Source organism: Grammomys surdaster, unplaced genomic scaffold (genome assembly GCF_004785775.1).
Source record: "Grammomys surdaster isolate TR1022 unplaced genomic scaffold, NIH_TR_1.0 185, whole genome shotgun sequence".
In the NCBI taxonomy this organism is placed as follows: Eukaryota; Metazoa; Chordata; class Mammalia; order Rodentia; family Muridae; genus Grammomys; species Grammomys surdaster.
In genome coordinates this window covers 16,732,798-16,753,572 of record NW_021604630.1, presented here as the reverse complement: position 1 = coordinate 16,753,572, position 20,775 = coordinate 16,732,798, and the positions used below count along the sequence as shown (strand labels likewise).

The 20,775-nt window shown below is 39.0% G+C and overlaps 1 protein-coding gene and 1 pseudogene across 1 annotated transcript in view; both read left to right on the top strand.

Annotated features, from left to right (window-relative positions):
- Fgl1 (fibrinogen like 1) overlaps positions 1–16,888 on the top strand; it is a 28,840-nt gene extending 11,952 nt beyond the window's left edge. Inside the window, exons 5-9 of the mRNA XM_028768234.1 lie at positions 5,488–5,647; positions 6,138–6,235; positions 10,831–10,919; positions 11,095–11,282; positions 16,635–16,888. Of these exons, the coding sequence (XP_028624067.1) occupies positions 5,488–5,647; positions 6,138–6,235; positions 10,831–10,919; positions 11,095–11,282; positions 16,635–16,794 (695 nt within the window). The 3' untranslated portion in view covers positions 16,795–16,888. The remainder of the gene's footprint in view (positions 1–5,487; positions 5,648–6,137; positions 6,236–10,830; positions 10,920–11,094; positions 11,283–16,634) is intronic.
- Positions 16,889–18,536: 1,648 nt separating this feature from the next.
- LOC114621824 lies at positions 18,537–19,029 on the top strand (annotated as a pseudogene).
- Positions 19,030–20,775: the final 1,746 nt, after the last annotated feature.

Below are 20,775 nucleotides of genomic sequence, written 5' to 3'. Positions count from 1 at the left end.
CACACACACACACACACACACACACACACACACACACACACACACACTGGTTATAGGTATATGTAGCCAGTGAGGAAAAGACTGAGACTTGGATGCTAAAAAAATCCAGTCTCTATCTTGAGAGTGCTGGGAAGCAGATTTGAGAAATAATAGGTACTAAGGAATAAAGCAAGAAATCAGTTCCTACAAGCCTGACTGCATAAGGGTTGATGTCAAAAGTATCCCCTCTCCAGGAAAAAGACACCGGGACGGGTATGGCCCTCATGCCTCACTGGACAACGACAGGGGGACTGGAGCCATTACAAGGTCACCTTCAAGTACTGGAGGTCAGGCCTCTATCCCCGCCTTCGCAAGTTTATAATCGTCACAGCCCTTCTATACTTAGAGAAGGGAGGAGATGTCAGGGGCAGCCCTGATTACACACTGAAGGCCTAAAATCAGCCATAGGCCTAAAATCAGCAATAGGCCTGTCATACATGTATGCTAACACCAAGTCTTGGGTCTCAGTGGAAAAACATCAAAACAGATGGCTATAAGCTAATGTAAACAGGCAGCTTTTGTGGAAATTTACAAGCCTGAGTAGTCGTAGACCTTGTAAATAGGTAGCCTTGGCAGACAATACCAACTTAGATAAGGACAAACGAGTCATAGGCAGAGTCATGGTGACTTGTCCCCTGAACCTTCACCCAGCTGATACCCGGTTCTGAAAGATATCTGTATTCCCCCTGAACACCCACACCCCATTGTCATTCCCTTCCCCACATCCTGCCTTTCTGTGTTTATATCCCCTGTGTGAATGAATTACGATTTGAGAAAAAATAAATTATTAAAAAATTAAAAAAAAAGAAATCAGTTCCTAGAAAATTAAAATTAAAATGCCAAGGTCAGAGAAAGATTGACTGTGCAAACAGGTGTAAGACTGATAAGTTATATATGATAGGGTGTGTGTGTGTGTGTGTGTGTTATGATGATAAGATGAATAATGGTTATTCTAGATGACTGTTTCTGGATATGACACATAAAATAAATCTAGAAATCAATATATTTGCACTTAATCGTCTTCATATGTGGTCCAGGCATGAAAGGAAAGAGGAAATAAAATCAGAAATATAGATATGGTTTGGTTTTTAACATAGTTGCAAAGACTAATACACAACCAATATATGATACAAATTTTAATAAAAATGTAATATAGGGACTGGAAAGATGGCTCAGTGATTGAAAGGACTTTCTTTCACAGAGGATGTGGGTTCAATCCCCAACACTCACATGGTGACTCACATCATAGTTCCAATTTCAGGGATCCAACACCCTCCAGGGGCACCAGGCATGCCCATGGTACATATACATACCCATACACATTAAATCAAACTTTAAAAATTAATTAAAAACAAACCCGAAATGCACTATAATATAATAAAGTTTATATTCTGGTGTCCTTAAATTTAAAGAAGTCTGTTCATGCATATGATTTGCATAGATTAGTTCTTTTTGCTTTTTATTTATAAGACACTATACTGTTAGTAAATTAGTTATTTCTCTGAACTATAATTCATCACATGCCAGCAAACATCTAATTACATACAACCTAGTAATTTTGGCAAATAACGTATAAATCACATATGTTCATAGCATATAATTAAACTATCTTTTTTAAACACATGGGGGCTAATGACTTATGAATTAAAAGTTATCGTATCAAACTCACATTGAATCGCAACACATCTGTTTGGCTAATGACTTGGGCTGCTCTAAGATGGCTTCTACAGATGCTTCTAGTTTGCATGGCAGTTTCCTGAGGCACTATGTTTAGTGGCTAAGGTGTACTCTTAGACACCCAGTTCAAAGTCCCTTTGGCCGTCCATGGCCCCTGGACAAATTACTTAACCACCTGTGTGTTTCATGTCCCTCCTCATAAAATGGGTACAATAAGCCTTTTTATTTGTTGTAAGGATTGAAAGAGTTAGATTTCTAATATAACATTTAGCCTAAAAAAATGTCATATACGCATGGACATTGCCATCTCCTCTTCCCTTTGCTCTTAGAGGTGACATCTCAGTCACTCTGTGTCACAAGAACATTGCAATCTCCTGGGAGCCAGCATCTTTTTTCTTTTTCTTCTCACTTTTCTTCTTCTGTCATCTGGGAATGAGGATAACTGTGGTAAGGCTCATTCTGGCATGTCCCAGAATGCTCTGTAGACCAGTAGGTGACCCCTGTTGGTAACATTTAAAAAGAAAACTAAGAATGCAAGGTATCCCAGGAATGATGACACATGTCAGTAATCCCGGTGCTAAGGAAACTAATGGAGGTTGGGAAGTTAAAGTTAACTGGAATAGTAAAAATAGGATAGCCTGGAATAGTCATACTCAAAAAGCAACCCAAAACATCAACATGGTTGGGGGAAGGGGAGAGTCTTCTTCAGTCTTCTTCAAAGTTAGAACCTTGAGCTTCTGCCATCATTCTAAGGTAACAAGAAGAAAAAGATACCCTTGCTAAGCTGGGATGTTACTTTATGAAGCTTAAACACAGTCTTCCTTCAGTGGCTTGCTTTCTGCACATCGGAGAAACTATTTATATACAGCCAGCGCAGTGCAGTGTTTGTCAGAAGGAAGCTCGCATGGGCTTTTTTCTCGTGGCCCGTGAGCCTTCAAATGTGTCCTATAAAGGGCTGGAAAGATGGCTCAGTGCTTAAGAGCACCTACTGTTCTTGGAAAGGACCTAAGTTCAGTTCCCAGCACCGATGTCAGGCAACACACAACACCCTGTAACTCCAGCTCCAGGGGATCTGATACTTTCTTCTGGCCTACACTCATTCACTCATACACAGACCATCCCTCCTGTCAACAGATATACACATGATCTTAAAAGTAGGTAAAACATTTGAAAACTCCTATTGACTCACAGCCTTCTTCAATGTGTCCTTGTCCTACCTGTGTACCAATGTATGGAATGGGTTGACATGCTTCAAACATAATATACAGCTGATAGATTTTAAAATTAAAATTTTATTTTTAATTTATGTGTGTGCATGTGTATCTGCCATGTGTGTGGATACTCCAGGAGGACAGAAGAGGGCGTCTTATCCCATGGAACTGGAATTACAGAAGGTTGTGAGTCACCATGTGGGTGTTGGGAACGGAACCTGCAAGAGCGCCAAGTGAGCCATCTCTCCAGCCCCTCTAATTGACACGTTAATCTCTAAATTGATCAAAATTTCTGGATTTCTGCTGTCACAGATTAAGCCATACCTCTCTCATGACAAGCTCCTTAAATTGTTTATTCTGTATAAGCAGCTTTTTTTAAAAATTTTGTTTTTGTTTCTTGTTTGTTTATTTTCTTCCATTAAAAGCTTTCCCTCAGGATGTTTATTGTGTTTGGCATTTTCTCCTGAGGAGAAGGACATTTAAAAAAAAAAAGAAAAACAACTAAAAACTGGCACGAAATAAAAACAAAGTGTTGGCAGAAATCCCTGTATTCGTGAAGTTTTTCTAAAACAAGTTAGAGTTAATCATTTCCACATTTTCCTGGAAAAGAGTTTGAACTTTGTGAGTCTTTGTTGTTCAGCTCTTTTGATAGGAGATCAGCTATAAACAAGGAGCTCTTTCCTAACGCAGGGAAAATATACTTTTAATGAGAGTCTTCTACGATACACTTGACCACAAGTCATAAGCCTTTAAGTACCACTGAGTGGGCTGTACGCGAGCATCTTCTCCTTGTTTAGTTACCTAGCCGGCTCCCTTTTATAATCCATCACACATAAACAACACTTATGTTTTTGAATTTTGAAAATAAACATGAACAAAGCCTAAATCGCTACAGAGATCAAGAGCTCACCAACGGTAGTGCGTGATTGAAGTCAGCCTTGTGAAGTCTATTTATTTTTCTCTCCTGAGTCCCACTGCCCACTCAACTTAATTAATATGATATGTTTCATATTATTGACAATGTGGCATCAAAACAATGAACTAAAGAAAGAATTTTAAAACATCCTGTAAGACTTACATAATTCAATCTTAAAGAGTTTTAAAGAGGAAAGTAACAAAATGATAAAAGTAAAATATGAAAGAGACTTCACATAATTGCTTTCAGAAGTCTGGGCCTGGCTATTCTTGAGATTACTTTTTTGTAGTGGCCCCTGTTCCAATCATGTGCAAGCCACCCCAGCATCTACGTAACACTTAGTCATGTTTTCCACATCTGCTCAAATCAACCTAAAACAGTGGCTCTCAACCTTTCTAATGCTGCAAATTTTTAATATAGTTCCTCACATGTGTGAACCCCAACCCTAAAATAATTTTGTTGCTACTTCATAACTGTAATCTTCTACTGTTATGAATTATAATGTAAATAATTTTGGAGACTTGCCAAAAGGGTCACGACCCACAGGTTGAGAACCATTGGCCTAGCATGAGCCCCAGTGGATATTAGCTTGTCCTACCTTAAGTGACTTAAAAAAAAAAAAAACAAAAACAAAAAACAAGCCGGGCAGTGGTGGTGCACGCCTTTAATCCCAGCACTTGGGAGGCAGAGGCAGGCGGATTTCTGAGTTCGAGGCCAGCCTGGTCTACAGAGTGAGTTCCAGGACAGCCAGGACTATACAGAGAAACCCTGTCTCGAAAACCAAAAAACAAACAAACAAACAAAACCCCCAAAACTAATATTACTTTTTTGGTGATTAACTGGTAGCTATTTAACCTCAAAAGACAAAGAAATACCATAGAAAAGAAAAATGCAAGAATGAAAAGAAGCTTAGAAGCTTGCAGTTTTTAACAAATACATCCAAGGATATGTGGGTTACTTAAAAGATATGTAGTGAAAATGAAAGGTTACAAAAACTTAACAGTGTTATTGTTTGGTGTTCAGCCCCAAATATTCAATAAGACTTTAAGTCAAGATAACTCATATTACAGTATTTGTATGCTGTCACATTTTTATTTTCATTGTTCAGTTCATAGGGCAGGTAAGTTTTACTGTGGTGTCCCACTTAAGTACAAAGCAATAAACTAAGTACAAATGACTTGTTTTTTAAGGTGTATTTATTAATTTATGTCTATGAGTGCTATATCTGCATGTACATCTGCATGACAGAAGAGGGCAACAGACTACATAATAGATGGTCATGAGCCACTGTGTAGTTTCTGGGATTTGAACCCAGGACTCCTGGAAGAAGAGCCAGTGCTCTTAACCCCTGAGCCACCTCTCCAGCCCCATAAGTGGTTTGTTTTTAACCTACTTTCTCCAAAAATAATAAGTGCTCTTTATTTCATTCATCCCCCTTATTATTCCAATCCCATGATCAAGAAGTCAATGGTAATTAAATCACAGCAAAGAAAACACAATTTTCTGAATATCTACTAGAAGATGCACAAGAAAGCATTTTTAAGAACTAAGTATGCATTTTATTTGCTTTTATCTGTTTCCAGTGATACTGAATTTCAGCAATAAAGACATAATAAATGTCATATTATCTTGTTTTGTTAACAGATTGTTCAGAGATTTACAATGACGGATTTAAGCAGAGTGGATTTTACAAAATCAAACCTCTTCAAAGCCTGACAGAATTCTCTGTTTATTGTGACATGTCGGATGGAGGAGGATGGACTGTAATTCAGAGACGATCTGATGGCAGCGAGAACTTTAACAGGTAACTGCTTTTTGTTTTGGGGGCTTTTTGGTGGGGAAGGTTGTGCTTTTTTGCTTTTCATTTTGTTTTGTTTTTGTCCTTATTTTTCTTGTGTGTTTCTTTTGTTTTTGTTTGGTTTGTTTATTTGAGACAGGGTTTCTCTGTATAGTCCTGGTTGTCCTGGGACTCAGTCTGTAGACTGGACTGGCCTCCATCTCAGAGATCCACCTGCCTCTGTCTCCCAGGTGCTGGAATTAAAGGCATGCACCACCACTCCCTGGCCAAGAGGTAATTGCTTTTAACAAGTAATTATTTTGGCATAGCATATGTGAGATTTGTGAGTTAAGCCTTCTTATGCCTCAGATTTATTCATGTGACGGAAATGTTCTCATTTTTAAGTAACTGAGTAAGCTACTTAGGAGAATATTGGAGAGGAGAGGATGTGAGGGAAACTTAGGCACTACAGGCATCTGTATTTTGCTAAAACTAACGTTCAATGTAAACCTTTTAGGGGTTGGAATGACTATGAAAATGGCTTTGGAAACTTTGTCCAAAACAACGGTGAATACTGGCTGGGTAACAAAAACATTAACTTGCTGACTATGCAAGGTAAGGTGTGCACTTGTGCTCAGGAGTCAGATCTTAGACTCACTCTCCAGTACTATCAAACAAAACCCATGTAGTATTTTCCACTAAATCATAGGTAATAGAAAAAAAACTCAGTATCTGTTATGATTTTTTTATATGTAATGATTCTTGCTGAGCCATAATCCCATTTGTAAAATATTGCTTAAAACAGGAAAGCGAGGAAAAGAAACTAGGTCAGTAGGGAATGTATATTTTCCTGTGAATATTTTCTATTCCTTGAAAGGAGATGTGTTGTTGAAGTTACTTTTAAAGACTTGAGTGACTGACAAATATATAAAAATTATTTTATCGCCACAATAATACCTTGTAATAAGCCACTGTAAGATAGTAGTGGTTTGGGGGCTGGAGAAATGACACAGAGCTCAAGAAGTTTAAATGGCTCCACCCAGCACCCACATTGGGTAGGCCACGACTGCCTGTAACTCCAACTCTAGAAAATCCAGTGTTCAATTCTGGCCTCTGAAGGCACCCACGCATGTGGCATCACTCACACAGACACCTACATCTATAGATATAAAAATAAATCTTGAAAATGTTGTGGTGTGACTCCCCTCCCCCAGCATAGCTGTAGCCAGTTTGTTCCGTGCCTGCCAGTCACTGACACAGAGAAGTGACTTGGCTCAGAGCAAGGACAAGCTGACCACATACCCTATTTTGTTCTGTGTGTGACAAATGTTCTGTATGAAGTTTGCTAATCTTAAGAAATTCTACAAAGCTTTATGTAAGGCCCATCAAGTCAAAGGTCAATATGAACTATTATGGTTTGAATCAGAGCTGACCACTGGGCTGAACTTCTAGCATCTGCGTATGGGCTCCTTATTGTTTTTGTGGGTATTTTTTTCCTTTATAAGCCTGCTCTGGGAAATGTTCGATCTCATAGTTCAGATAATCCTGAGGTACATCCCTGGTCTGATCAGTATTAGGGTGTGTGTTCAATGAACCATCCCTGCCTAACTACAGGGTGTGCATTCAATAAACCATCCCTGTTTCACTGAGATCAGTGTTCATATGGTTTGTGAAGCGACTCCTAGACCATAACATAAAAAGTAGATAATTTAAAGTAAATTATGAACCGCTCTACAGTTCTCCCATACATATTCACTTGCATTACTATAGAATCCTATATTTATATACAATTTTATGTTCAATAAGAACTCTTCAGAATCTATTTTTTTATATTCTTTGTTACATCCATCCCCCTCCTTACCTTGCTTATAGCTTGAGGTTGTAGTCAGTCCCCTGCAGGTATAGTGCTCCGTGTCTCACACTGGCAACATACGGGTTTACTGTTTCAGCTGAGCTTAGGTAACCACTGGAAGTCTGTCTATATTTGAAGTAGTCAGTAGGGTGCTGATTACAAGGATCTTGGAGATGTAAGAGTGGTTGCTGAAGAGGTTGTACAGCCCTGATGTGTCATACTTTCCCCTGTGGTCCATGCTCTCTAAATTTACAGAAGGCTTCCTTTCCCTCAAACTATAAACTATTCTAGTTTTAAGAGGGGTTTGTTGCTGGGCAGTGGTGGCACACGCCTTTAATCCCAGCGCTTGGGAGGCAGAGACAGGCGTTCCAGGACAGCCAGGGCTATACAGAGAAACCCCATCTCGAAAAACCAAAAAACAAACAAACAAACAAAGAGGGTTTTTTTGTTTGTTTGTTTGTTTGTTTGTTTGCCAAATACATAATGTTTATCTTGAAATTCTGTCTCTTTCATATATTAGTATTTTTGTGGTTCATTGTTTAAGCTATGGAAATCTCAGGCTGAAATCCTTGTGTCGTTCTAAGCAGATGAAATTCAATGTTATTTCTCAAGTAATTTTTGTGGGTATGTTTTGCTGGCCTGGGCATTTTCAACAAATCTGGTTGCCCTTCATCTTTCCTTGTTTGGTGCTGAGTGTTGAAACCAGGCCATTCCATGTGGCAAGCATGTGTTCTATCATATATCTACACCCCGCCCCTTTCATTTTCTCATTTAGTGTTCAAACTGGTGAATCTTTGGTAGAACAGAGAAATGGATGTACCAGTGCCATATCTTGCAACATATCATAGCTCAAACAATAGAAATTACCTTTGTCCTTATAGTCTTTAATTTTGATAACAGTTAAGCTACTCAAATTGCCTCTGAAAATAGCTTTATTTCCATTACATAAGGTTCCCCCCATATTGGAACTGTCAGCAATCACCATAATTATTTAGAGAATTATTATAATCTAATAATTTATTATATTTTATGATATATGTTTATAGAAATATGTATTTATATATAATACAATTATAATTTATAATAATAATAAACTTAGAAACGCTCTCTAATTGTGAGTTTATTCACTTATTGGCAAAACATTCAGACAGTTATCTTTTTAAGAATGCCAAGTATTGGGCTGGAGAGATGGCTCAGTGGTTAAGAGCAGTGACTGCACTTCCAGAGGTCCTGAGTTCAAATCCCAGCAACCACATGGTGGCTCACAACCATCTGTAATGAGATCTGACGCCCTCTTCTGGTGTGTCTGAAGACAGCTACAGTGTATTCATATATAATAAATAAATAAATCTTTAAAGAATGCCAAGTATTGTCTCCCCACTAACACACACTTCTGGGGACAACTGACATTTCCTATCCTACTGTGCCCATCCATGTCTCTGATTTGGGTTCTATGAGGTAAATTCATGCTTTCAGAGAGCTTCATCTGAAGAAACCACCCACTCCATACTTGTCCCAGAAAATAGAACCCAGAATTCTCACCCAAACAGCTTTGAACTTTGTTCTTAACACCCATCCAATGTTCTTTCTCTGCTCTTGTGTTGCTGAACCTGAGGGAAGGGTAAGGAAGAGCTTTTCACAGTAGGTGTAGACAGAGGTAGGATGCATGAAATGGGTGTCCACAAAGTCAAAGGCCCTTTACTGCCCATTATTGGGGATGAAGATAGGAGATGGACATCAACCATAGACTGGGCTGAAGAGCTCTTAACAATAATAGTTCTGCTTCAGAAGGAAGATCAGCCTGACATTTACAAACAGGGACAGTGGAAGAAAGGAAGTGGGTGACTTGTAGCAAGTCCTTCACTAATTTGGTTTTTTATAATATTTTTTATCACCTGGAATTTTGAGTCATCATAGTACCTCTTCTTATATTTAGAGATGTGCTTTCTACAGTAGCAATTTTAGCATACATAAATAAAAATGTATGCCAAATAAATTAAATTTGTTTTAAATATTTCCCCTTTGGATAGAAACCCTAGAAAATCCTGTTGACTCAGAGTCACTGATATCTGTGACTTCTGCACCATCAAGTGTAGGAGAGATTCTCTAGGAGGCTTCTCTGCTCTGTCTGATACCTTCTTCCAGTGACATCCGTTCCAAAAGCTTTGATGCTATCAAAAAGGAAGGTTTTCATAAAACAATCTGGAATCTTATTTCTCGTTCAAATAGTTCTTAGACAGTTTGCTAGCTGATCTTTTATTCTACTAGGAAAAACAAAGGAGTTCATGTATAAGCAGGTGCTGATAACTATATTAGGAAACACAGCCTGACTTCTAGAGATTATAAAATGTCATTAATAATGATTTTTCTTTTTTTTTCTTTTTCTTTTTCTTTTTTTTTTGAGACAGGGTTTCTCTGTATAGTCCTGGCTGTCCTGGAACTCACTCTGTAGACCAGGCTGGCCTCGAACTCAGAAATCCGCCTGCCTCTGCCTCCCAAGTGCTGGGATTAAAGGTGTGCGCCACCACTGCCTGGCATAATAATTTTTCTTAAGAACAAGATTATTCTTGAAATTAAGAAAAAAGAATAAAACTTATAATTATATATACATATATATATATATATATATATATATATATTTGTTTGTTTGTTTGTTTTGGTTTGGTTTTTGTTGTTGTTGTTTTGAGACAAGGTTTCTTTATGTATAGTCCTAGCTGTCCTAGAACTTGATCTGTAGACCAGGCTGGCCTTGAACTCATGGAGATCCTCCTACCCCTGTCTTCTGAGTCTAGGATTAAAGGCATGAGCCACCATCTCCTGCTTCAAACTTATATTTTTTAAGACTACTATTTTCATCAGATCTTTCCCTTTTCTTCTACTTCTTTTGAGTATTTCAAGATAGGGTTTCTCCATGTAGCCCTGGCCATCCTGGAACTTATTCTATAGACCAAGCTGGCCTCAAACTCACTATCTCTGCCTCCTAAGTGCTGGTATTAAGGGTGTATGCCACCAATGCCAAGCTAGATTTCTTAATCTATTAACTAAAAATGCCATCTCTGGTTTTTTTCAAAGTGAATCATACCATTATTTTGTTCTTATTCTTTACTTAGTAGATTTTTTCCCACTTTACTGTTCTGCTGTCATTGTTTTCAAGTAAAATAAACAATAACATGTTCACATTGTATCACAATGGAATCACTGTTTATTCTTTGAAAACTGATTCTTGGCAGAAGTAAAACAAACCCGACATTTATTTTTAAGCCCAGTCAGTGTCATAACATGCATTAAAAACCAAACAAACAGAACTACAGTTTCTTACTGTTTCTATTGGTTTTGTTTGTTTGTTTGTTTGTTTTAGGAGACTACACTTTAAAAATCGACCTAACAGATTTTGAGAAAAACAGCCGCTTCGCACAATACAAAAATTTTAAAGTTGGTGATAAAAAGGTACTAAAAATTTTGTATAAGCAGTGTCTTGAATTAATGTTGAAAATACACAACTAAGCCCCGAAGTCTGTGGAAATAAAAATATAAAATATAACCAGTTTTGTTTATTGAACTAGCTTTCAAAACGTTTCCCACTGATAGTAAAAAAAAAAAAATGGCTATTTTTTTCCTTTAGTCTTTTTATGAACTGAATATTGGAGAATATTCTGGCACGGCTGGAGACTCTCTGTCGGGAACTTTTCACCCTGAAGTACAGTGGTGGGCTAGTCACCAAAGAATGAAGTTCAGCACATGGGACAGAGATAACGACAACTACAAAGGGAACTGTGCAGAGGAAGAGCAGTCTGGCTGGTGGTTTAACAGGTTGGACGCTTTGCGCACGCACGCAGTTGTAACGGCGCTAATGATACCTTGCTGATGGGCCTTATTTATAACAATGTAATGTTGACCTTATTTGTGATATTGTTAAGTAATTTTCCTGCCTAGAATTCTTCAGCTTTTGAAGGTGCTTCTGAAGACTTGCTCAATGTGTATGTTAGTGAAGCCTGAACAAAGTGGCAGAGAAGGTGGTTGTGTATGATATTCTTGTAATCCTAGCACCTGGAGGCAGAGACAGGAACATTACCAAAAATTCAACACCTGTCTGGTTCACATATCAACTTCAAGGCTAGCCTGAACCACTTAACAAGATCCTGTCTTTTTTGTTTGTTTGTTTTATTTTGTCTTCAGGTTGAATTTTATTTATTTATTTATTGGATATTTTATTTATTTACATTTCAGATGCCATCACCTTTCCCGTTTCCCCTGCCTAGAACCCCCATCCCATCCCCCCTCCTCCTTTTTGCTTTTATACCATTTCAATTACATGCAAGCATTAAGTTCAGTTCTAGGTTGAGGAACTAACAATACAATAGATGCAAATAGTCAAGGAACAAGTAAGACAATAAACACAAATAGTCAAAGAACAAGCAAGGCAATAAACAAAATTCTGTGAACACTCCCGTGATCACTGTTTCTAAGTGCTTATCAGGATGACCAAAATATCTGAGCCTACTTCTCTGTCCTAGCCCGAAGTCATTTTCATGTCTGAAGCCTACTTCCTTGTTCTAGTCTAAAATTTAGATTCCTGCTTGAAATTACTTCTTTGTTCTAGTCTAATGTCATATTCCTGCCTGAAGCCCATTTCCTTGTCCTTGGCCCATGTCAGATTCTTGCCAAGCAGCCTCAAAAGCTCTCTGCCTCTCCCCCTTTTTTATTTCATAAACAAGACTGAGCCTGTCTTAGGTCATTCTGACAAGAATGCCTTCCTTACCCATCATGGAATATGTATTAAGATCCTGTCTTGAAAACAAGCAAACAAACAAGTACATAAGATAAAAAGAAACAAACAAACCAAAATTTCCAATAATATGTCATGGAAATAAATCAAATTTCTACTTCTTTTTAAATTATTTATTTTATGTATGTGAGTACACTGTAGCTGTCTTTAGACATACCAGAAGAGGGTATCAGATCCCATTATAGATGGTTGTGAGCTACCATGTTGTGGCTGGGAATTAAACTCAGGACCTCTGGAAGAACAGTCAGTGCTCTTAATCACTGAGCCATCTCTCCAGCCCTCTATTTCTTCTTAAATTTATTTTTATTTTATGAACATTGGTGTTTGGACTGCACGTATGTTGTGGGAGATATTTAAAACGGCAGCATTCAATCTGGCTTTTCTTAATTGGCCACCATGTTCCCGACTAGCTTAGGCTAGCTGCTGCTCAGCTCAGGCCGTCTGCTCAGGTGGTCAGAGACACTGGCCCTGCCACCCACGAGATGCCAGTGTGGAAGATGGCTCTGCCAGTCTTCCAAGCTGTCTCCACAAGGTTGGCCTGCTCTCAGACCATCCCACCATCCACTTGGGCCCAATAGGAAATGAAATTCTAATGCTTAAAAATTAATCAAAGGCTTTATATGTTTGGTAATGCTCAATAACAATATGTCCACAGAATTAGAGGTGTTTCCCAATTAGTTAACCTAAATATAAGTTGTTACCCAGGATTGCTCTCCGTACCTATGTGGCTCTTCATCCTAGACATCTCTGCTCTCTCTAGCTCCTCCTCTTCCTTTTCCTCTTCCTCTCCTGACTCCTCCCACCTTAGCTCCTCCTACACACATATATCTGTGTTAGGTTGTCAGAAGCTCTAGAACTAGTTACAGACAGGTGTGAGCTGCCATGTGGGTGCTGGGAATTGAACCTGGATCTTTGGAAGAGCAGCTAGTGCTCTTAACTGCCGAGCCATCTCTCCAGCCCTCAGATTGCACCTTTTACAAGGATGTTTTTGCAAACTGGTTACTATTGAGTTACAAGCAGAATGCCACAGTTGACAGGAGGAAGTACAGAGCATGCATACAGTAAAGTTTAAAATATCATCATAATAAAGTTAAATGGTAAAGAGAAAGAAAAAGAGGGAAGGGAGGAAGGAATTTGTGACACTCTATTAATAATCAGCTAGCTCTTCACTGTCTCATATCTTACAAGATAACCACTGTTACAGCTGTAATTTTAATGCTAATTTTCTTTCATATTAACTTTTATTAGTTCATTGAATGCAAGTCTTCCCAGTCTAGAGAAGATTGCTACAATAGTCTTGAAACTTCATCCTACCCTTGCTGCTGTTTGAACACCTCCACATTATCATCACGCTCATTTCTTTTGAGTGTGGAGAAGCTTGGGGACTCGGTTCTGAGGCTCAAATCCAGGGCCTTGTGGATCACAGGCAAGCACTCTACTACTGAGTGTACACCTTGGCTTCTGATACAAATTTCTTCATTTTATGAACCTGAGATATGATGATGATAGTGATGATGATGATGATGATGATGATTCTCTGTCCTCTGCCCATTGAGATAGAAACTTATGTAGCCCAGGTTGACAGAATTACAAGCAAAAGCATCCATGCCTGGCTGACTTTAGAGTTCTTAGGAAAATAAAGTGCATGTGCGCACGCAGGCATACGTGCACACACACACACACACACACACACACACACACACACAATGTGAAAAGGCAGAGAAGGAAAATCATTTTCTTCTACTGTGAAAACTTGAAACAAAGTGATAATCTTCCCTTGTGGCTTTCTTGTTCTTAAAAAAAAAAATGCTCTCTAGGTAAGCATTATTAAGACTTACCTACAGTTAACAATGCCATCTGTGAACATCCATTAATGTCTGCTTTTGAATAGACTGTAAGAAATAATTGTTAACGTTACTGAGATCTAACTCGTGTACATTAGCCATTTGGTTGATTGTTCTGTGCCCGAATGGCAGTTGCACACACATTGAGAAAGGCAAATAAATGTTAGAGTTGACTTTAGAAATAAGGGTTGAGGAGAACAAACAATTCAGTAGCAGGAAGCACCCAAGAACAACAGGTCAACCTAGAGAGAAAGTAAATTATTCCAGGAACCTCATCTTTACTCTTGGTCTTCTGTGTCACATCTAATCTAAGTGATGTGACTTGTTGGCACTTATCAGTGTCTCTCCCTACTGAGGCTGGAATTGCAGCGCCCCCCACAGGTTTATGTATGTATAGTCCAGCCCTGCTATAGGCAGGAGCCTAGTCACAGTCACTTAAAAAACACATGCTGAATGTTTCTGCCCCTGATGCCTATGCCCTATGCCTTTTCCACCAGGAAAGACTCCAACCCCCTGAATCATTTGCCAACATAAGTCCTTTCTCCTTTAAGTTGTTTATGTATGATATTTAGACATTATAGAAAAATAACTGAAGCACTCGTTGCTGCCTCTTCTGCCTTGAGGGCCTCCTGCTTAATGCAAGTGTAATCCCCACCCTCACCCCTGAAAGCTGCCAGCTGCTTCTTTACCACTCTCCAATAACTAGTGTCAAGTCCAGGCTAGAAACTGAAGGCTACTGAAACACCAGTCTCAGAATACTAAGTAGTGGGTCCTACAGCCTATTTCTCAATAGGCTCCAAATCAGACCAAATATAAAAGTTTATGTAGCAGACGTCTCTATATAAAGATATGCCCAAGTATTTATTCTGGAGGTTTTTCTTTTTGTATGTTATTTCTCATGGTAGTTTGAAAACACAGTAGATACTGAATCCCTGCAGATTTAGTATTCATGGTTCCAATTAGTCGTAACCATTCAAATTAGGATGGCTGCCAGGGTGGCCAATAAAAATAAATCATGAGCTTAGTGATGACCCAGGCCTGCTGCTTTGCATTCATAAATGAATTATAGGCTTTACTGATTCACTATTTTTTCCCAGAGGTTTTTTTTTTTTCTAGAACTGCTTCTGAATATTCTTTTCATAGCCTACAGGCTGATATCTTTTCATTTGTTATAGCAATAAATAAATATATGATGATTAATATTATAAGAGGAAAATTAGCATTAACTGTAACATGAATTTTTTTGTATGCCAAGGACAGATGAGTGTACTCCAAAGGAGGAAGAAGGAAATGTTTGAGTTTTATGATAATCTAACAAGCCTACCTAGATTGGAGCAGTATGTGTAAAAAATTAACTCGGCAACCCAGACAAAAGATTATTTGCTGATAGCTAGGAAAGTTTTAATAGGAGGTTTGGGTCCTGTTTGCTTACCTCGAAGATTAAAATATTTGATATGCTAACAATTCAAAGAAGGGATTTGAATTTTGAAAGCCACATCTGACCAAGCCAGCTCAGTCAGTCAACAGGGTCTCTAGGGCGGGAGGAAGGAGGGAGGGAGGGAGGATTGAAAAGAAAAAGACAATCAGACAACATTATAACATGACTCCAGCCAGTGCTGAGGCTGAAGTGGGTTTATTTTTTCCTGTCTGCTTTTATATCATTCTAGCTACATACAGAGGATATGGTAAGTCCTAAGGTATAGACAAAGTAATCAAGGAACAAACAAAGCAATAATCAAAGTGATCAAACAAGGCAATAAACAAAGTCCCATGGACACTATGTCTAGGGGTTTATCAGGATGACCAAAATATAAGGAATACAATATATTCCTTAGCTGTATTTATCTTGAGCCTACTTCCTAATCCTAGCCCAATGTCAAATTCCTGCCAAACTCCTAGAAGCGGCCCCCAAAGCTCTCCACACACATTTTGGCTGTAGATTGGAGAACCTGGAAGCACCAACTACTCAGGAAGCTGCAGTAGAGCCCCTCCCCTCAATTATACTTTGCTAATCCTGCCTTCCTGGCCAACTACAAGGTTAACACTGCTCATCCAGGAGGATGTAAGTGAAGCTTACAAAGAAGTTTTTCTTTGCTTTTTTTTCCTTTTTGTTTAAAAGCTACTAAGAACTGAAATACTAAGCCAAGCTGTGGTGGCACAGGCCTTTAATCTCAGTACTTGGGAGGCAGAGGCAGGAGGATCTCTGAGTTTGACCCCAACCTGGTCTACAGATCCAGTTCCAGGACAGCTGCACACAGAAACCTTGCTTCAAGGAAAAATAAAAAATAAAAAGAACTGAGATACTTATTTTTCAACACACTCCAAGAAGTTTGTTTTGGGTGGATCCTCACATTTACTATGGGACCAAAACTTGCCTGCTTAAATAACAACATTTGTTGGTAGAAAAGTCTCAGGTTTGGGAATATCATACTTTTGTGAGAAATGGGAGAAGTTATTACTAAAAGTTCTTAAGATTGTTTCTCAAATGTACTTTCCTTCTGATTGCTCCATTTTCTTCTGTTCTCCCACTAGGTGTCACTCTTCAAACCTGAACGGTATATACTATCAAGGTCCCTACACAGCAGAAACAGATAATGGTGTTGTCTGGTACACCTGGCATGGGTGGTGGTACTCCTTGAAATCTGTAGTTATGAAAATTAGGCCAAGAGATTTTATTCCAAATATCATTTAGTTGTCCTCATCGGGATCTCCTTTCTGTAATTAATCTTGGTTTTAAATATTTGAAAAACATATGATTCTGAATAATATACTCATGGCAACGGTAATTGTGTGTGACTTCTTATTCTTCATATTGCCTTTATTACTTAATGTACTTTAGTTCAGCAGATACACAATATCCACCAAATAAATGTAGATTATGTGTTTACTGAATTCCTATGTGCATGAGAAGAGTTCAAACTGTATAGAAAACACCATAGGCTAATTAACATGATTAAATAATAACCCAAGCTTAAGTTTGTGATAGTAAATCATGTCTTCCCCGGGTGTGTTAGTGCACCTCTTTAATCCATGCACTTGGAAGGCAGAGACAAGTGCATCTCTGAGTTCAAGGCCGGCCTGGTTTACAAAGTGAGTTTCAGGACAGCCAGGAAGGACTATACAGAGAAATCTTGTTTAGAAAAAGACCAAAATAAACCAATAAATCATATATGGATGCGACTGGCAGAGACAAAACATGCCAAGTTATGATATTCTACCCAAATCAACTACATAGGAAAGTATTACACGTTGGGCTTCGGATTAAAGTCTCTGGCTACAGAGTTAAACTGTTAAACACAATCCAGGCTCTTCAATGGTGTAAACACTACTCACATCTTCAGGATATTTCTGTAGTTTACACCTTTCTTCATAGGCCTTATTTTACACATGATGCTAGCTGACAATGGAGAAGTGACCAGAAGCCTCATCTTACTTCGTAGGTCAGCCCTGAGAGGTGTTGCGGGAAGTATTAGAAAAGAGGCGTCCAGCTGGCTCCTGGCACAGCCGCCATGTTCCCGCACTAAGCTCAACACCGGCTGGCGGTCTGGCCCCAGCCAGGTGTCCTTAGCTCTCTGGCGGGTCCAGAGCTCCCGAGTTCCTTCGTGGCCACTCCAGCCCCACCGAAACGATCGTCCACCCTACGATCGTCCACCCCATTACCCATCACCCGGCAAACTCAAAACTCTTAATGCTTATAGTTAACCAATCAGATTTATATAGCAACAAATACTCAAATCCCAAGATGCCCACACAATAATTTCAAAGCCAATTGAATAATGGTAAGATGCCAACACAGAATAGACAATTTATCCCATTTATCCTAAACTTTTCATATCATCTCTGCATATGGCTAATTAAGGCCACACTAATTTCACATCCACTTACATATTCGATCTCCTCCCCGTGTCTCCCTCTCTATCGCTCTTAGCTCCGCCTCCCTTCATCCCCCCCCCCCCCCCGCCCCATCCAATTTCCTGCCTCCCATTGCAAATAGATTGGAAATTTCTGCCAAAGGGAGGTGTTGTTGCTGCTGTTTAACTGAGCTGAGAATTTCTGCATCTGAGTTCTGGTTATAAGGTTAGTAAATAATAGTAATAATAATAATAATAATAATAACAACAACAACTCAAATCCAAGTTGTTTGGTACTAAGTAAAATTATTTGCCACTGTCCTGTGGCAATGAATGGTTCTTCTTGAATGACTCTAGGTTGGTGTTTTTTTAAGTGAGGATAAAAGAAAGATCTTCCAAAAACTTTTTGCACGCTAACTCAGAAGATGCAGTTTGAGCCCATACAGTTAAGGGAGAAAGACACACAGCAATCACATAAACACAAAATATTGTAAGTTTGTTTGTTTTTTTGACAGAGACTATCATAGGCAGGACAGCAAGATGGCAGCCTCCTGCTGGTGCCGAGAGAACCACCTTTTAAATCTTACTTCGTCTGGGTAATTTGACATCTTCACCCTATTGTAACTGTGACAAAAATTCCTATCTTCATTCTGTTCCATGCACCATTCATTTTAGGCATATTCAGACAGCAGTAGTTTCCTCAGCTCGCAGACTTGTCACTTCTGTCCAAAACCCAACATGCAGATACGTGGCAACAGTCCATCATACAGTGACCCCCCCTTGGATGCCAGTCAGAACTGTAACATACAACCTGACATGAAAAGGCAAGAGAAATATGGTAAAAATAGATCACCCATCAGTTCCTTCGTCTTCATTCTGGCCTTTGGCTAAGGAGAAAGGCTAGTTATACGAAAAATCACAGAAAATGTCACCTGCGTGAAGGAAGTACTTGAGTGTATTTTGCAGCAAGACCCGCAGTAAATTCGTAGATGAAATGATCTTTTTGGAAGAGGGGCAACTAGTCTGCTGATGATCCTTATTAGATGTACTTTGACCTAACGAATCTGAAGGTGTAGTTGAGAACTTTCACCATTTCCAAGTTGTAGACTGTGGCTATTTGTATACATGATGTCCTTGCGAAAGTGTTATGTGTTAAACTTGGTATAAATTGTACCAGCTGATAGGTAAACATAAAATATTGACACTGTATCTTATGAAGGCCTTAAAATATTTCCGTTTTTTGTTTTTGTTTTTCGAGACAGGGTTTCTCTGTGTATTCCTGGTTGTCCTCACTCTGTAGACCAGGCTGGCCTCAAACTCAGAAATCTGCCTGCCTCTGCCTCCCAAGTGCTGGGGTTAAAGGCATGTGCCACTACTGCCTGGCTCGCTCTTCCTTCCTTCCTTCCTTCCTTCCTTCCTTCCTTCCTTTCTTTCTTTCTTTCTTTCTTTCTTTCCTTCTTTCCTTCTTTCTCTTTTCTTTTCTTTTCTCTTCTTTTCTTTCTTTTTTTGAGGGGCAGAGAATTTTAGAGACAGTGTTTCTTTGTGTAGCCTTGGCTATCCTGGAACTCTGTGTAGATCACGCTGGACTTGATCTCACAGAGATTCTCATGACTCTGCCTCTCTAGTGCTGAAATTAAAAAATGTATGCCATCACCACCCAGTTTAAAAGTAAATATTTAAAAAGCTGATAAGTAAAAAGGAGAGACGTGTGCTTTGATGGGTGTATGATGTGTATGATGTGAAGCAGGGTCCTGGCCTGAGTGCAGTGATAGATGGGGTGGAGATGGGTTGGAAATCAGAGAGTCTTCTTAGAATTTTTGAGCTGAGGCCAAAACTAGGTATATTAGTGGAAATCATAGAAGGCAAAGGAACCCTAATATAAAAACACATAAAACAAGGATATGCATAGAAAAAATGAAGACTATGAAGGTAATATAGTTTACTGTTCCTTAATTCCACATGTTATAGCTGATTTACAGCCTCCACTCTACAGCAGAGTGACCTTGGATAGGTACTAACTTTTCAGAGCCTTATTTGCTTCATCTATAAAACAGTGTGCCTCATGGGGTTGTTTATAGGGCTATACAAGGGAAACAGCATAATAGAAAGTCCAGTGTCAGCATTCAGTAAGATCTGGTGGTGGTAATAGTGAAAGAAGCATTGAAGAACAATGCTAGATGTTTTGGAAAGATGCTAAGGTCATGACATGCTATCTTCTAAACTAGTGTTTCTCAAACCTACCTAATGCTGAGAACCTTTAATACAGTTCCTCATGGTGTGGTGATCACCACCCCCTCCCCCAACCATAAAATTATTTCCTTTCTACTTCATAACTGCAATTTTGTTACTGTTATGAATCGTAATGTAAATATCTGATATGCAGGATATCTGACATGTAACCCCTCCCAAAGGGGTTACAACGGGGGCTGGAGAGATGGCTCAGCGGTTAAGAGCACTGACTGCTCTTCCAGAGGTCCTGAGTTCAAATCCCAGCAACCACATGGTGGCTCACAACCATCCGTAATGAGATTTGATGCCCTCTTCTGGTGTGTCTGAAGACAGCTACAGTGTACTCATAAATAAAGTAAATAAATCTTTTAAAAAAAAAAAGGGGGGGGAGGTTACAACAGAAGATTGAGAACCACTACTCTAAACTGCTTCCCAAGGCCTTTACCTTCAGTGCCATTCAAATCACCAGGGCTCTTGTAGACATGTAAATTCTGATTCCGGGCAGAGCTTAAGATTTTGGTTTTCCAGCCCATGCTTGTGTTCCAGCCTGGAAAGCATAAGAGAAATTCTACCTTGGAAATTCTGATTTTTCT